The sequence below is a fragment of the Argopecten irradians genome, chromosome 2, assembly GCF_041381155.1.
Source record: "Argopecten irradians isolate NY chromosome 2, Ai_NY, whole genome shotgun sequence".
NCBI lineage: Eukaryota > Metazoa > Mollusca > Bivalvia > Pectinida > Pectinidae > Argopecten > Argopecten irradians.
Window position 1 is genome coordinate 2,226,225 of NC_091135.1, and position 14,510 is coordinate 2,240,734.

A 14,510-nucleotide genomic window follows, 5' to 3' on the forward strand; every position below is an offset into this window, starting at 1 on the left:
CCCGCCCCTCAGGCCCCTGGGGGGTCAGCCCCATCATTTGTACAATTTTCAGTTAGTAGCCCATAAGGATGCTACCAGTCAAATTTTGTTGAAATCAGACCAGTGGTTATGGAGAAGAAGTCGATTGTTGACGGATGACGGACGCCGGACGCCGAACAATGGATGCCGGACGATGGACGATGGACGCCGGACGCTGCGGTATCCCATAAGCTTACCTCGGTCCTTCGGACCAGGTGAGTTAAAAAAAGATGTAATAAGTCCTTCAATCCAATATTGCACCTATAAAACAAGAGGCCCAGAGGGCCTGTATCGCTCACCTGGTTTTTTGTTAGTAATTATCACAAGACTCGGACAATTAGAAAAATAAGCAAAATTGACTCCCAAAGTTTAATTTTGAATCACAACCATACAATGATGCAATTGATACCATACAAATATGCTATGCAATACATAGGTTCAGAGACAAAGTAATTTATATGAAAGTAGTAGCCTAATTGACCTTTTTGACCTCGCATCTATTGCCGTCTAAGGCCCCGGGGGTCAGCCCTATCATTTGTACAATTTCAAATCCCAACCCTATAAGGATGCTACCATTGCATTATAAGCGCTCTTCCATTCTTAGTTGCAGAGAAGAAGTTGTTTATATGGAAATAGCTACATTAACCCCTTTTGACCCCACCCGTAATCCCATGTTAAGTTGCAGAGAAAAAGTCATTTATATGGAAATTGACCACTTTTCACCCCGCCCCTCAGGCCCCCGGGGGTCAGCCCTATCATTTGCACAATTTGGAATCCCCACCCTATAAGGATGCTACCATTGCATTATGGGTGTTTTACCATGCTTAGTTGTAGAGTCATTCTTATGGAAATAGCAAAATTGACCCCTTTTGACCCCGCCCCTCAGGCCCTCAAGGGGTCAGCCCCATCATTTGCACAATTTGGAATCCCACCCTATAAGGATGCTACCATTGCATTATGGGTGCTATACAACGCTTAGTTGCAGAGAAGAAGTCATTTATATGGAAAAAGCCAAATTGACCCCTTTTGACCCCGCCCCTCAAGCCCCCGGGGGGGTCAGCCCTATCATTTGCACAATTTTGAATCCCCACCCTCTAAGGATGCTATCATTGCATTATGGGTGCTATACCATGCTTAGTTGCAGAGAAGAAGTCATTCTTATGGAAATAGCCAAATTGGCCCCTTTTGACCCCGCCCCTCAGGTCCCCGGGAGGTCAGCCCCCATCATTTGTACAATTTTGAATCCCACCCTATAAGGATGCTACCATTGCATTATGGGTGCTATTCCATGCTTGTTGTTTGCAGAGAAGAAGTCGTTTATATGGAAATAGCCAAATTGACCCCTTTTGACCCCGCCCCTCAGGCCCCCCGGGGTCAGCCCCATCATTTGTACAATTTTGAATCCCCACCCTAAAACGATACTACCATTGCATTATGAGTGCTATCCCATGCTTGGTTTCAGAGAAGAAGTCGTTTATATGGAAATAGCCAAATTGACCCCTTTTGGCCCCGCCCCTCAGGTCCCCGGGGGATCAGCCCCATCATTTGTACAATTTTCAGTTAGTAGCCCATAAGGATGCTACCAGTCAAATTTTGTTGAAATCCGACCAGCGGTTATGGAGAAGAAGTCGATTGTTGACGGACGCCGGACGCCGGACGCTGCGGTATCCCATAAGCTCACCTCGGTCCTTCGGACCAGGTGAGCTAAAAAGATCTGATTACCTTTACTGAACCTGTTAAGCACAATGTTTGATCATATCATTAATGGATGGATTCATCCAATCCTTTGTCAAATCATCAAAATGATTATCAAAGTCTGTGAGCTGTGTGTAAGCACCTGATGTCAACAATGTAGCTGCAGTTTGCAGAGTATCGTCATCAACCGTTGAACTGAAGATTAAAAAAAACGAAACTTAGAATTAGTCCGATCATAGAATTATCAGTGCATTTTCAGACAACAAGAGGCCCATGGGCCTTAACAGTAATCTGACTAATATTATATGGCATAAATAAGTACATTCACTTCAACAAACTAGGTAGCTATTTATCCTAGTATGCTACAGGCCCAATATCAGTACTCAAGGCCTCTTAGTTATTCACAAGACTTTGTTTGAAGATATTAGCCTATTTGACCCCTGTGAATTTGAATGAAGGTCCTTTTGGGCCTTTTGGATCTGAAGAAGAAGTCGTTTAAAGATTTAAGCCAATTTGACCCCTGTGACTTTGAATGAAGGTCAAGGTCCTTCATTTGAACAAACTTGGTAGCCCTTCATCCCAGCATCCCGCTCCTGCAGGCTCAATAAGCCTAAGCCTTTTGGTTCTTGACCGGAAGTGGTTTAAAATACTTTAGCCTATGACCCCTGTGACCCTAAATGAAGGTCAAGGTCCTTTATTTGAACAAACTTAGTAACCTTTTATTCCAGCATGCCAAAGGCCCAGTATCAGGTCTCTAGGTCTCTTAGTTATTAATAAGAAGTTGTTAAAAGGATTTTAGCATTTTTGACCACTGTGACCTTGAATAAAGGTCAAGGTCACTCATTTGAACAAACTTGGTAGCCCTTCATCCCAGCATTCTATAGGCCAAATATCAGTACCCTGGGCCTTTCGTGTATTGAGAAGAAGTCGTTTGAATGGAAAGTTTACGGACAGCGGACGTTGCACAGTGCACAACGACGGACGGTGCATGATGTTAATAGGTCATTCTGAGAGATGACCTAAAAATGGGATCAATTTAAACTTAATGTTAAAACTGTCATCTTTCAATTGAATTAAAATCAATATTCATGGAACTTCATATATGGGATGAAAAGCAAATCTTATCATAGAAACAGGAAGATTAAATTTAAGTGATGGAAAAGCAAATTTTATCATAGAAACAGGAAGGCTAAATTTAAGGGATGGAAAACTAATTTTATAAAACAGGAAGACTAAACGTATCTGTTACAGTAAAAAGAAAGAAGGAATTGATATATTTTTTCTGAAGCAGAGCTAAAACAGTGCATCTGCAACTTGATAAAAGAGTCACTAACCTTTTTTCAATTTCCCTCCAAGATGTGTCTTTTAAGGAATATGTTTTGTATACCTCAGATACTGAATCAGGTGAGACCCTTTTATTGTCTATCTGAAAGTCATAAACAAACAGTGAAAGCAACAGGAATATGTATGGAGAAACTAATAATTAATTGGACTTTTAACAATCACCTGACATCTCCCTGTGAATTGATCATGAATAATTCATGAACATTGATAAATGTTTCTGGAACATTAAATGGCCTAATGTAAATAATACACAACATTTACATGCACATTTCATGAACTTGTTCACGAACAGATTCATGAATAATGGTTATAAAATCAATAGGTTCATGAAAAGGACAAGGTATAGTAAGGGCCAAACATGTTTGTATACATGTAATGGGTCAATCTAAATAGGTGGTCTTCTGTAAGGTATGAAACGATAACTTTCCAGGAAATTTAGCAGAAATGAGACCATGTTGCATGTTTATATTATCAATCACTAATATCATATTTAGTAACAACAAGTCACAAAAATAAAGTATGATTGCAAATAATTCACTAATAACAGTATGAAATATCAAAACAACAAGTAATGGCCATAGCAACAAAATTCATATAGCAACAGCACAAGTATGGAATGTTTCTACACAATTCAGATCAGAGTTAATTGAAAGGAAAGATTGACTTATTTCACGCTGTCATTTTTCAATTAAAGTGTATCACAAATATAGTATTTCTGTTTCATAACTAGAACACTACAATTAACAACTCAAATACCCCTTTTAAACAAGGTAAACCTCATAGTTTGCTGAAGAAACACATAACAAATGTGAAAGGAAGGGAATAAAGGTCTGCTCAAATATTTTAATCATGTAAAAAAAATTTCCATAAGAGTTGTATCTGCAACTAAACTCTGTGGAATGGTATATCTAATCTTCCATATCATGTAGCCATTTTGATTCAAATCATATTGACTTTAATTAATATATTAAGCAATGAATAATTTTATTTATTATGTCATAACAAATTGTTAATAAGTCCAAAAATGGAAAATGTGTCCACAACCTTTGATGCAGTGACCCCATGATCTTACCTTTGGTCAGTCAAAACCTTGGTGAGTTGACTTCTTGTTTAATTCTGAACAACTCTGCTTCATTATAAATGTTGTAACAAAATGTTCATGAGAAAATTTTTTTTTTTTGAAAGACCTTGACCTTTGACTTAGTAACCTTGGCCCCATGACCTTACCTTTGGACAGTCAACTCCTTGTTTAATTTCTGAACAACTTTGCATCATAATGTTATAACAAAATGTTTATCAGTTAAGAGCAACAACATTGTGATTTTTTTTAAATGTTAAAATCCAAGATGGCCGATTTTTTTTTTAATTTAATTTCAGCCTGAAAAATTACCAAGCAGATCTAGGATGGATGGGGAATCATAATGTAAAATATGGGGAAAACTCCACTCCCTTCCATCAATAATTGCAAAAGGAAACAAGAGGCCCCATGTGGCCATAACGGTCATACATGAGCTCATGGCACAAAAACAACAAAGTCACAGTATAAAGTATTGTGTTAACGATTAATATGAAACATCACAAGGAACTCCTGGGGGATCAGAATAAAATTTATACAAGTATCTGAAAAAGGTATTTAGAAGTTTTGTTTGAACAAACTTTTTCATCAAAATATGGTTGAAACCCATTCAAGCCAAATTAAGGAGGACTCTCAGTAGATTTTAAAGCCAAATTGCATTTCACTATATTGGGCTCCCCCCTCCGGCCCCCCGGGGGATACTATGAGCCAAAATTTATACAAGTTCTGTTCCTTTATAAGGATATGATTATCATTTAAATAAAGTTCCCCCTTCTGAATCAATTAAAACCACTTAGACCATTATTTTCATTAGATCAGATTTGAAACTATTTAAAACAGGAAATTTTTGATACCAGCGGCCATCTTGTAATTGGGGGGGTCAGGTTGAAAAATGTTTGCATGTTCCTGTTTTCAAAATTGTAAAATTGGGTTTTTCTTGGAAACTCTATGACTGAAAGCGATTTAAAACATGGATTTACCAGCAACCATCTTGGAATACCCAAAATCTTTACGAAAATATTTTGCATGTTGTTCGGCATCAATTAAAACCCCTACTAGACCAATTTTCATTGAAGATCGGTAGACTGAAACCTTATAAACAGTGGATGTGGTTTACCAGCGGCCATCTATTGGTGAATACCAAAAATCTTTACGAAAATGATTTGCATGTTATATTCGGCAAATTAAACACCCTTTAAGACCAATTTTCATTGAGATCGTTTGTGACTGACCTTGGAAACCTTAAAACAGGAAATGTGAGCCTCAGCTAAAATTAAGAAAATTTGCCCATTTGGGGCCCCCCACCTCGTTCCTAGTGGTTCATACCAGGACTCAGATTTATATTAATAAATCAAATTGTGTTTCCCCATTGGATGCTTTCAGACCAAATTATGGATTATAAATTCATCCAGAATTTTAGGTTGACAAGGCCATAGGATTTTAAAATGTTAAAATCCTTCGTTCACCCATTTTAGGGGCGCCCCATCCCGAATCCTGCAGGCCATGGGTCTCACCGACCCTTCGGGCTCAAAGCTTAAAATAAAGTTGATTGTCAATGATGTTTCACCCAAATATCAGGTCCAGGTCAATATCAAGGAAACAGTAAGGATTTTAAAGCAACTCAAATTCATAATTTAGCCTCACCTTGGGGGCCCCGCCCCTCAGCCCCCTAGGGGTTTCTACCAAAATTTACAGGTCAGATTAATTCAAGATTGACTCCCCAACAAATTGGTTTTAGCACTTTTCCCAGCCTATTTATCCAAATATCAGTAGTTTCATTTTATAACTAGCTTTAAGAAGTCATTAAAAAAGATTGCCCCGCACTTTGTTGGACCCCTCAGCCCCTAGTGGGTTGGACCACGCTCATTTATATTAACAAATATGATTGTCCATACCCAAATGACTGTTTACACCAAATATTGGATGAAATCCATCCCCCCCAAGGAGGATGAAGTGAGAGTAGGGTTATTAAAGCTAGTAAATTAAGAAAATTTGCCCTTTTGGGGCCCCACCATTCAGCCCTTCTATGGGTCGGACCAAGCTCATTTATATAAAATATGATTGTCCTTCATCAATAATGTTTGGTACACAAATATGGATGAAATTCCATCCAAGGATAAAGGGAGAAAGGTAGGATTTTTAAAGCTTTAAAATAAGAAAATTCGCCCTTTTGGGGCCCCGCCCCTTGACCCTAGGGGTCGTGACCTCTGCACATTTATATAAAAATGATTGTCCTTTCCTAATGAAGTTTCACAGCCAAATATGTGATGAAATCCATCCAGGGGCCCTAATAATAATTATAACTGAAAATATATCAGCAGTGATAGATAAAACAAAATATCTAGCAGAAAAATATACTGCGTTAATAAGGATTCTGCTATTCCAGCAACGCTTTTAAAGCCACTTACTACTATTTATTTCTTTTGATATTTCCATTAGCTCCGGACTGACACTATATAACCTAACCAAACAAAAAGGGAATTTATAAGATCATAATTCTCCTATAATTCCCGTTGGTGTCGGGATATGTTAAACATGTATTGTGACGTTGTTCTGAACGACGTCAAAACGTAATGACGCAATGCACATTTTTTGTGCTTGCATGCTACCTGAATGAGAAACCCCAATTGTTCTATATTATTTGCAACAGTAATTGTAGTTATGATTTTAAAATGTTGAGTATACTTGAGATGGGTCATATTCATTAAAATGCTTGAAGTGTACTGATGATTTTATGTTTATTTCCATGGACTTATATTTTTTACCACAAATGACATCAAGGGATCTTCTGACGTCAGAGGTACTTATGACGTCACAAGAGGCTCCACTGGGGGCAAGGTCAAGGCCATTGATTTGAACAAACTTGGTAGGCCTTCATCCCAGTATGCCCAATATAAGTACCATGGGCCTATTGGTTCTTGAGAAGAAGTCATTATGAGATTTTAGCCTATTTGACCCTGTGATTTTGAATAAAGGTCAATGTCATTCATCCCAGGATTTCACATGCCAAATACATGTATAAGGTCTCTAGGCCTCTTGGTTATTAAGAAGAGGTTGGTTGAAGATTTTCACCTATTTAACGTATCCGGCCCAATAAGCGCCCCTCCCCATTTTTGAGACCTTGATTTTAATTGCCCAGGCATAAATTTTGACCAAATACTGTATAGATTTGCATTAATTTCGTCTTATTAGCAATTTTTCATTTTTTTAAATGCCCTGGGTGCTTATTGGATTGATTATGCGGTAACCCCTGTGACCTTGAATAAAGGTCAAGGCCATTCATTTGAATAAACTTGGTAGCCCTTCATCCCAGCATGCTTTAAGTGAAATTTCAGGAATCTTTGCTTCCAAGGTTTTTAGAATAAGTTATTTAAACGGAAAAGTTGACACCGGACCGACAGAGGACAGACTCCGCACCACGGCATAAGTTCACTTGCTCTTCAGGCTAGGGCTGTGGATTGTCTAACATGTGGCGATCTGATCCGATCCACGATTCAGGGTTGACGATTCACAGATCGGACCACGAATCACCAGTTAGATAGAAGCAAAAGATTCAATTGAAGTAAAACTGTTTTTATTGATAAATCAATATATTATATTGATAAATGTTTGATTGATAATAAAAACCATTTTTAGCAGTTTTACATTCCTTATCATTAAGCAATATATAGAGTTACAGGGGAAGTACAGCAGGATTCAGTCACTGCAACTGTAAACAAGGGCCCAATGGGCCCGAATCGCTCACCTGCAATCTGGTAATTATACATGGTTCATACTTAACAAATAGAGTAAATAAGAATTTATATCATCACTAAGCACATTAGAGGCCTCTTTGCCTCTTGGTTATTAAAAAGAAGTCATTTAAAAATTTTAGCCTATTTGCCCCTGTAACCTTGAATGAAGGTCAAGGTCATTCTTTTGAACAAACTTGGTAGCCCTTGATCCCAGCATGCCACAGGCCTAATATCAGGTCCCTAGGCCTCTTGGTTATTAAGAAGAAGTCGTTTAAAGATTTTAGCCTTTTTGACCCCTGTGACCTTGAATGAAAGTCAAGGTCATTTATTTGAACAAACTTGGTAGCCCTCTATCCTAGCGTGCCAGAGGCCCAATATCAGGTTCCTATACCTCTTGGTTTTTAAAAAGAAGTCGTTTAAAGATTTTAGCCTATTTGAACCCTGTGACCTTGAATGAAGGTCAAGGTCATTCATTTGAACAAACTTGGTAGCCCTTGATTCAAGCATGCCTCAGGCCCAATATCAGGTCCCTAGGCTGTTTGGTTATTAAGAAGTCGTTGAAAGATTTTAGCGTATTAGACCCCTGTGACCTTGAATGAAGGTCAAGGTCATTCATTGGAACAAACTTGGTATCCCTCTATCCCAGCATGTTACATGCCAAATATCGGGTCTCTAGGCCTCTTGGTTATTTAGAAGAAGTCTGTTAAAGATTTTCACCTATTTGACCCCTGTGACCTTGAATGAAGGTCAAGGTCATTCATTTGAACAAACTTGTTAGCCCTTCATCCCAGCATGCTATAACTCAAATTTCAGGTCTCTAGATCTCCAAGTTTTGGAGAAGAAGTTGTTTGAATGGAAAAGTTGACGCAGGATGCCCGGACAGACGGACGGCTGGACGGCCGGACGACGGACGGCCGACGGACGCTGCACCATAGCATAAGCTCACTTGCCCTTCGGGCAGGTGAGCTAAAACAAGAGGCCCAGAGGGCCTGTATCGCTCACCTGGTTGGTAATGCCAAGTAATGTTCTGAATACAAGTTCATTGTTTATTTTCTGAAGGAATTTGAATATTAACCTCTAATTCCCCTATTGGGCCCAACTTTTTCTGCTCAAGGGGGTCAAAGCCAAAATTTATACGAATTCTGTTAACCCCAAGGATGTTTCTGGCCAAATATGGTTACAATCCATGCAGAACAAGTAGCGATTTTTACGATTTACCTCTATTTCCCTTATCGGGCCCCGCCCCTCCTGCCCCCAGGGGGTCAGAGCCAAAATTTATACAAGTTCTGGTCCCCTTCCTCCAAGGATGTTTCCCAGGCCAAATTTGGTTTCAATCCATGCAGAACTCTAGGACAAGTAGCGATTTATAGAATTTACCTCTATTTCCCCTATTGGGCCCCGCCCCTCCTGCGCCCCGAGGGTCAGAGCCAAAATTTATACAAGTTCTGGTCCCCTTCCCCCAAGGATGTTTCTGGCCAAATTTGGTTACAATCCATGCAGAACTCTAGGACAAGTAGCGATTTATAGGATTTACCTCTATTTCCCCTATTGGGCCCCGCCCCTCCTGCCCCCGTGGGGGTCAGAGCCAAAATTTATACAAGTTCTGTTCCCCTTCCCCCAAGGATGTTTCTGGCCAAATTTGGTTACAATCCATGCAGAACTCTAGGACAAGTAGCGATTTATAGAATTTACCTCTATTTCCCCTATTGGGCCCCCCCCCTCCTGCCCCCTTGGGGTCAGAGCCAAAATTTATACAGGTTCTGTTCCCCTTCCCCCAAGGATGTTTCTGGCCAAATTTGGTTACAATCCATGCAGAACTCTAGGACAAATAGCGATTTATAGGAATTACCTCTATTTCCCCTATTGGGCCCCGCCCCCCTCCTGCCCCCCGAGGGTCAGAGCCAAAATTTATAGTCTGGTCCCCCTTCCCCCAAGGATTGTTTCTTGGCCAAATTTGGTTACAATCCATGCAGAACTCTAGGACAAGTAGCGATTTATAGGATTTACCTCTATTTCCCCTATTGGGCCCCGCCCCTCCTGCCCCCTTGGGGTCAGAGCCAAAATTTATACAAGTTCTGTTCCCCTTCCCCCAAGGATAATTCTGGCTAAAATTTGGTTACAATCCATGCAGAACTCTAGGACAAGTAGCGATTTATAGGATTTACCTCTATTTCCCCTATTGGGCCCCGCCCCTCCTGCCCCCGGGGGGTCAGAGCCAAAATTTATACAGGTTCTGTTCCCCTTCCCCAAAGGTTGTTTCTGGCCAAATTTGGTTACAATCCATGCAGAACTCTAGGACAAGTAGCGATTTATAGGATTTACCTCTATTTCCCTATTGGACCCCGCCCCTCCTGCCCCCGGGGGGTCAGAGCCAAAATTTATACAAGTTCTGTTCCCCTTCCCCCAAGGATGTTTGTGGCCAAATTTGGTTACAATCCATGCAGAACTCTAGGACAAGTAGCGATTTATAGGATTTATCTCCATTTCCCCTATTGGGCCCCGCCCCTCCTGCCCCCGAGGGGTCAGAGCCAAAATTTATACAAGTTCTGTTCCCCTTCCCCCAAGGATGTTTGTGGCCAAATTTGGTTACAATCCATGCAGAACTCTAGGACAAATAGCGATTTATAGGATTTACCTCTATTTCCCCTATTGGGCCCCGCCCCTCCTGCCCCCGGGGGGTCAGAGCCAAAATTTATACAAGTTCTGTTCCCCTTCCCCCAAGGATGTTTGTGGCCAAATTTGATTACAATCCATGCAGAACTCTAGGACAAGTAGCGATTTATAGGATTTACCTCTATTTCCCCTATTGGGCCCCGCCCCTCCTGCCCCCGGGGGGTCAGAGCCAAAATTTATACAAGTTCTGTTCCCCTTCCCCCAAGGATGTTTGTGGCCAAATTTGGTTACAATCCATGCAGAACTCTAGGACAAGTAGCGATTTATAGGATTTACCTCTATTTCCCCTATTGGGCCCCGCCCCTCCTGCCCCCGGGGGGTCAGAGCCAAAATTTATACAAGTTCTGTTCCCCTTCCCTCAAGGATGTGCCTGGCCAAATTTGGTTACAATCCATGCAGAACTCTAGGACAAGTAGCGATTTATAGAATTTACCTCTATTTCCCCTATTGGGCCCCGCCCCTCCTGCCCCCGGGGGGTCAGAGCCAAAATTTATACAAGTTCTGTTCTCCTTCCCCCAAGGATGTTTGTGGCCAAATTTGGTTACAATCCATCCAGAACTCTATGACTAGTAGCAATTTAAAGGAAATCTTGACGGACGGATGGACGGACGGACGGACGCCGGACGCCGCGCCATGACATAAGCTCACCGGCCCTTCGGGCCAGGTGAGCTAAAAATCAAATCATTTGAATTTTGAAATGACGCATCTCAAAAATACTACTGCACATCAATTATGGCATGAATCAAAAGTCAAACCATCTGTGAACTGGTACACTGTATATAAATTATCATGGTAAGGCATAAATCACCATATCAAAACATTTTCACTGTTATTTTTTTTTGGGTCAAATACAGAAAAACATTGAGATTAAGAAAACAAGAGGCCCAGAGGGCCTGTATCGCTCACCTGGTTTGTAATGCCAAGTAATGTTCTGAATACAGGTTCATTGTTTCTTTTCTGAAGGAATTTGAATATTTACCTCTAAATTCCCTATTGGGCCCCACCCCTCCTGCCCCCAGGGGGTCAGAGCCAAAATTTATACAAGTTCTGTTCCCCTTCCCCCAAGGATGTTTGTGGCCAAATTTGGTTACAATCCATGTAGAACTCTAGGACAAGTAGCGATTTATAGGATTTACCTCTATTTCCCCTATTGGGCCCCGCCCCTCCTGCCCCCGGGGGGTCAGAGCCGAAATTTATACAAGTTCTGTTCCCCTTCCCCCAAGGATGTTTGTGGCCAAATTTGGTTACAATCCATGCAGAACTCTAGGACAAGTAGCGATTTATAGGATTTACCTCTATTTCCCCTATTGGGCCCCGCCCCTCCTGCCCCCGGGGGGTCAGAGCCAAAATTTATACAAGTTCTGTTCCCCTTCCCCCAAGGATGTTTGTGGCCAAATTTGGTTACAATCCATGCAGAACTCTAGGACAAGTAGCGATTTATAGGATTTACCTCTATTTCCCCTATTGGGCCCCGCCCCTCCTGCCCCTGGGGGGTCAGAGCCAAAAATTTATACAAGTTCTGTTTTCCCCTTCCCCCAAGGATGTTTGCTGGCCAAATTTGGTTACAATCCATGCAGAACTCTAGGACAAGTAGCGATTTATAGGATTTACCTCTATTTCCCCTATTGGGCCCCGCCCCTCCTGCCCCCGTGGGGGTCAGAGCCAAAATTTATACAAGTTCTGTTCCCCTTCCCCCAAGGATGTTTCTGGCCAAATTTGGTTACAATCCATGCAGAACTCTAGGACAAGTAGCGATTTATAGGATTTACCTCTATTTCCCCTATTGGGCCCCGCCCCTCCTGCCCCCGGGGGGTCAGAGCCAAAATTTATACAAGTTCTGTTCCCCTTCCCCCAAGGATGTTTGTGGCCAAATTTGTTTACAATCCATGCAGAACTCTAGGACAAGTAGCGATTCATAGAATTTACCTCTATTTCCCCTATTGGGCCCCGCCCCTCCTGCCCCCGGGGGGTCAGAGCCAAAATTTATACAAGTTCTGTTCCCCTTCCCCCAAGGATGTTTCTGGCCAAATTTGGTTACAATCCATGCAAAACTCTAGGACAAGTAGCGATTTATAGGATTTACCTCTATTTCCCCTATTGGGCCCCGCCCCTCCTGCCCCCCGAGGGTCAGAGCCAAAATTTATACAAGTCTGGTCCCCTTCCCCCAAGGATGTTTCTGGCCAAATTTGGTTACAATCCATGCAGAACTCTAGGACAAGTAGCGATTTATAGGATTTACCTCTATTTCCCCTATTGGGCCCCGCCCCTCCTGCCCCCTTGGGGTCAGAGCCAAAATTTATACAAGTTCTGTTCCCCTTCCCCCAAGGATGTTTCTGGCCAAATTTGGTTACAATCCATGCAGAAACTCTAGGACAAGTAGCGATTTATAGGATTTACCTCTATTTCCCCTATTGGGCCCCGCCCCTCCTGCCCCCGGGGGGTCAGAGCCAAAATTTATACAAGTTCTGTTCCCCTTCCCCAAAGGTTGTTTCTGGCCAAATTTGGTTACAATCCATGCAGAACTCTAGGACAAGTAGCGATTTATAGGATTTACCTCTATTTTTCCCTATTGGGCCCTGCCCCTCCTGCCCCCAAGGGGTCAGAGCCAAAATTTATACAAGTTCTGTTCCCCTTCCCCCAAGGATGTGCCTGGCCAAATTTGGTTACAATCCATGCAGAACTCTAGGACAAGTAGCGATTTATAGGATTTACCTCCATTTCCCCTATTGGGCCCCGCCCCTCCTGCCCCCGAGGGGTCAGAGCCAAAATTTATACAAGTTCTGTTCCCCTTCCCCCAAGGATGTTTCTGGCCAAATTTGGTTACAATCCATGCAGAACTCTAGGACAAATAGCGATTTATAGGATTTACCTCTATTTCCCCTATTGGGCCCTGCCCCTCCTGCCCCCGAGGGGTCAGAGCCAAAATTTATACAAGTTCTGTTTCCCCTTCCCCCAAGGATGTTTCTGGCCAAATTTGGTTACAATCCATGCAGAACTCTAGGACAAGTAGCGATTTATAGGATTTACCTCTATTTCCCCTATTGGGCCCCGCCCCTCCTGCCCCCCGAGGGTCAGAGCCAAAATTTATACAAGTCTGGTCCCCTTCCCCCAAGGATGTTTCTGGCCAAATTTGGTTACAATCCATGCAGAACTCTAGGACAAGTAGCGATTTATAGGATTTACCTCTATTTCCCCTATTGGGCCCCGCCCCTCCTGCCCCCGAGGGGTCAGAGCCAAAATTTATACAAGTTCTGTTCCCCTTCCCCCAAGGATGTGCCTGGCCAAATTTGGTTACAATCCATGCAGAACTCTAGGACAAGTAGCGATTTATAGGATTTACCTCCATTTCCCCTATTGGCCCCCGCCCCTCCTGCCCCCGAGGGGTCAGAGCCAAAATTTATACCAGTTCTGTTCCCCTTCCCCCAAGGATGTTTCTGGCCAAATTTGGTTACAATCCATGCAGAACTCTAGGACAAATAGCGATTTATAGGATTTACCTCTATTTCCCCTATTGGGCCCCACCCCTCCTGCCCCCGAGGGGTCAGAGCCAAAGTTTATACAAGTTCTGTTCCCCTTCCCCCAAGGATGTTTCTGGCCAAATTTGGTTACAATCCATGCAGAACTCTAGGACAAGTAGCGATTTATAGAATTTACCTCTATTTCCCCTATTGGGCCCCCGCCCCTCCTGCCCCCGGGGGGTCAGAGCCAAAATTTATACAAGTTCTGTTCTCCTTCCCCCAAGGAATTTTGTGGCCAAATTTGGTTACAATCCATCCAGAACTCTATGACTAGTAGCAATTTAAAGGAAATGTTGACGGACGGACGGACGGACGACGGACGACGGACGCCGGACGCCGCGCCATGACATAAGCTCACCGGCCCTTCAGGCCAGGTGAGCTAAAAATCAAATCATTTGAATTTTGAAATGACGCATCTCAAAAATACTACTGCACATCAATTATGGCATGAAT

General features: G+C 42.3%; 1 protein-coding gene across 1 annotated transcript in view; it reads right to left on the reverse strand.

Annotated features, from left to right (window-relative positions):
• Nucleotides 1-1,376: 1,376 nt before the first annotated feature.
• The window catches only part of LOC138314120 (ER membrane protein complex subunit 8-like), a 53,283-nt gene continuing 40,149 nt past the window's right edge, over nucleotides 1,377-14,510 (reverse strand). The window contains exons 4-5 of the mRNA XM_069254298.1: nucleotides 3,048-3,139; nucleotides 1,377-1,908 (exon numbers count right to left, since the gene is read on the reverse strand). Coding sequence (XP_069110399.1) covers nucleotides 1,755-1,908; nucleotides 3,048-3,139 — 246 coding nt within the window. The 3' untranslated portion in view covers nucleotides 1,377-1,754. The remainder of the gene's footprint in view (nucleotides 1,909-3,047; nucleotides 3,140-14,510) is intronic.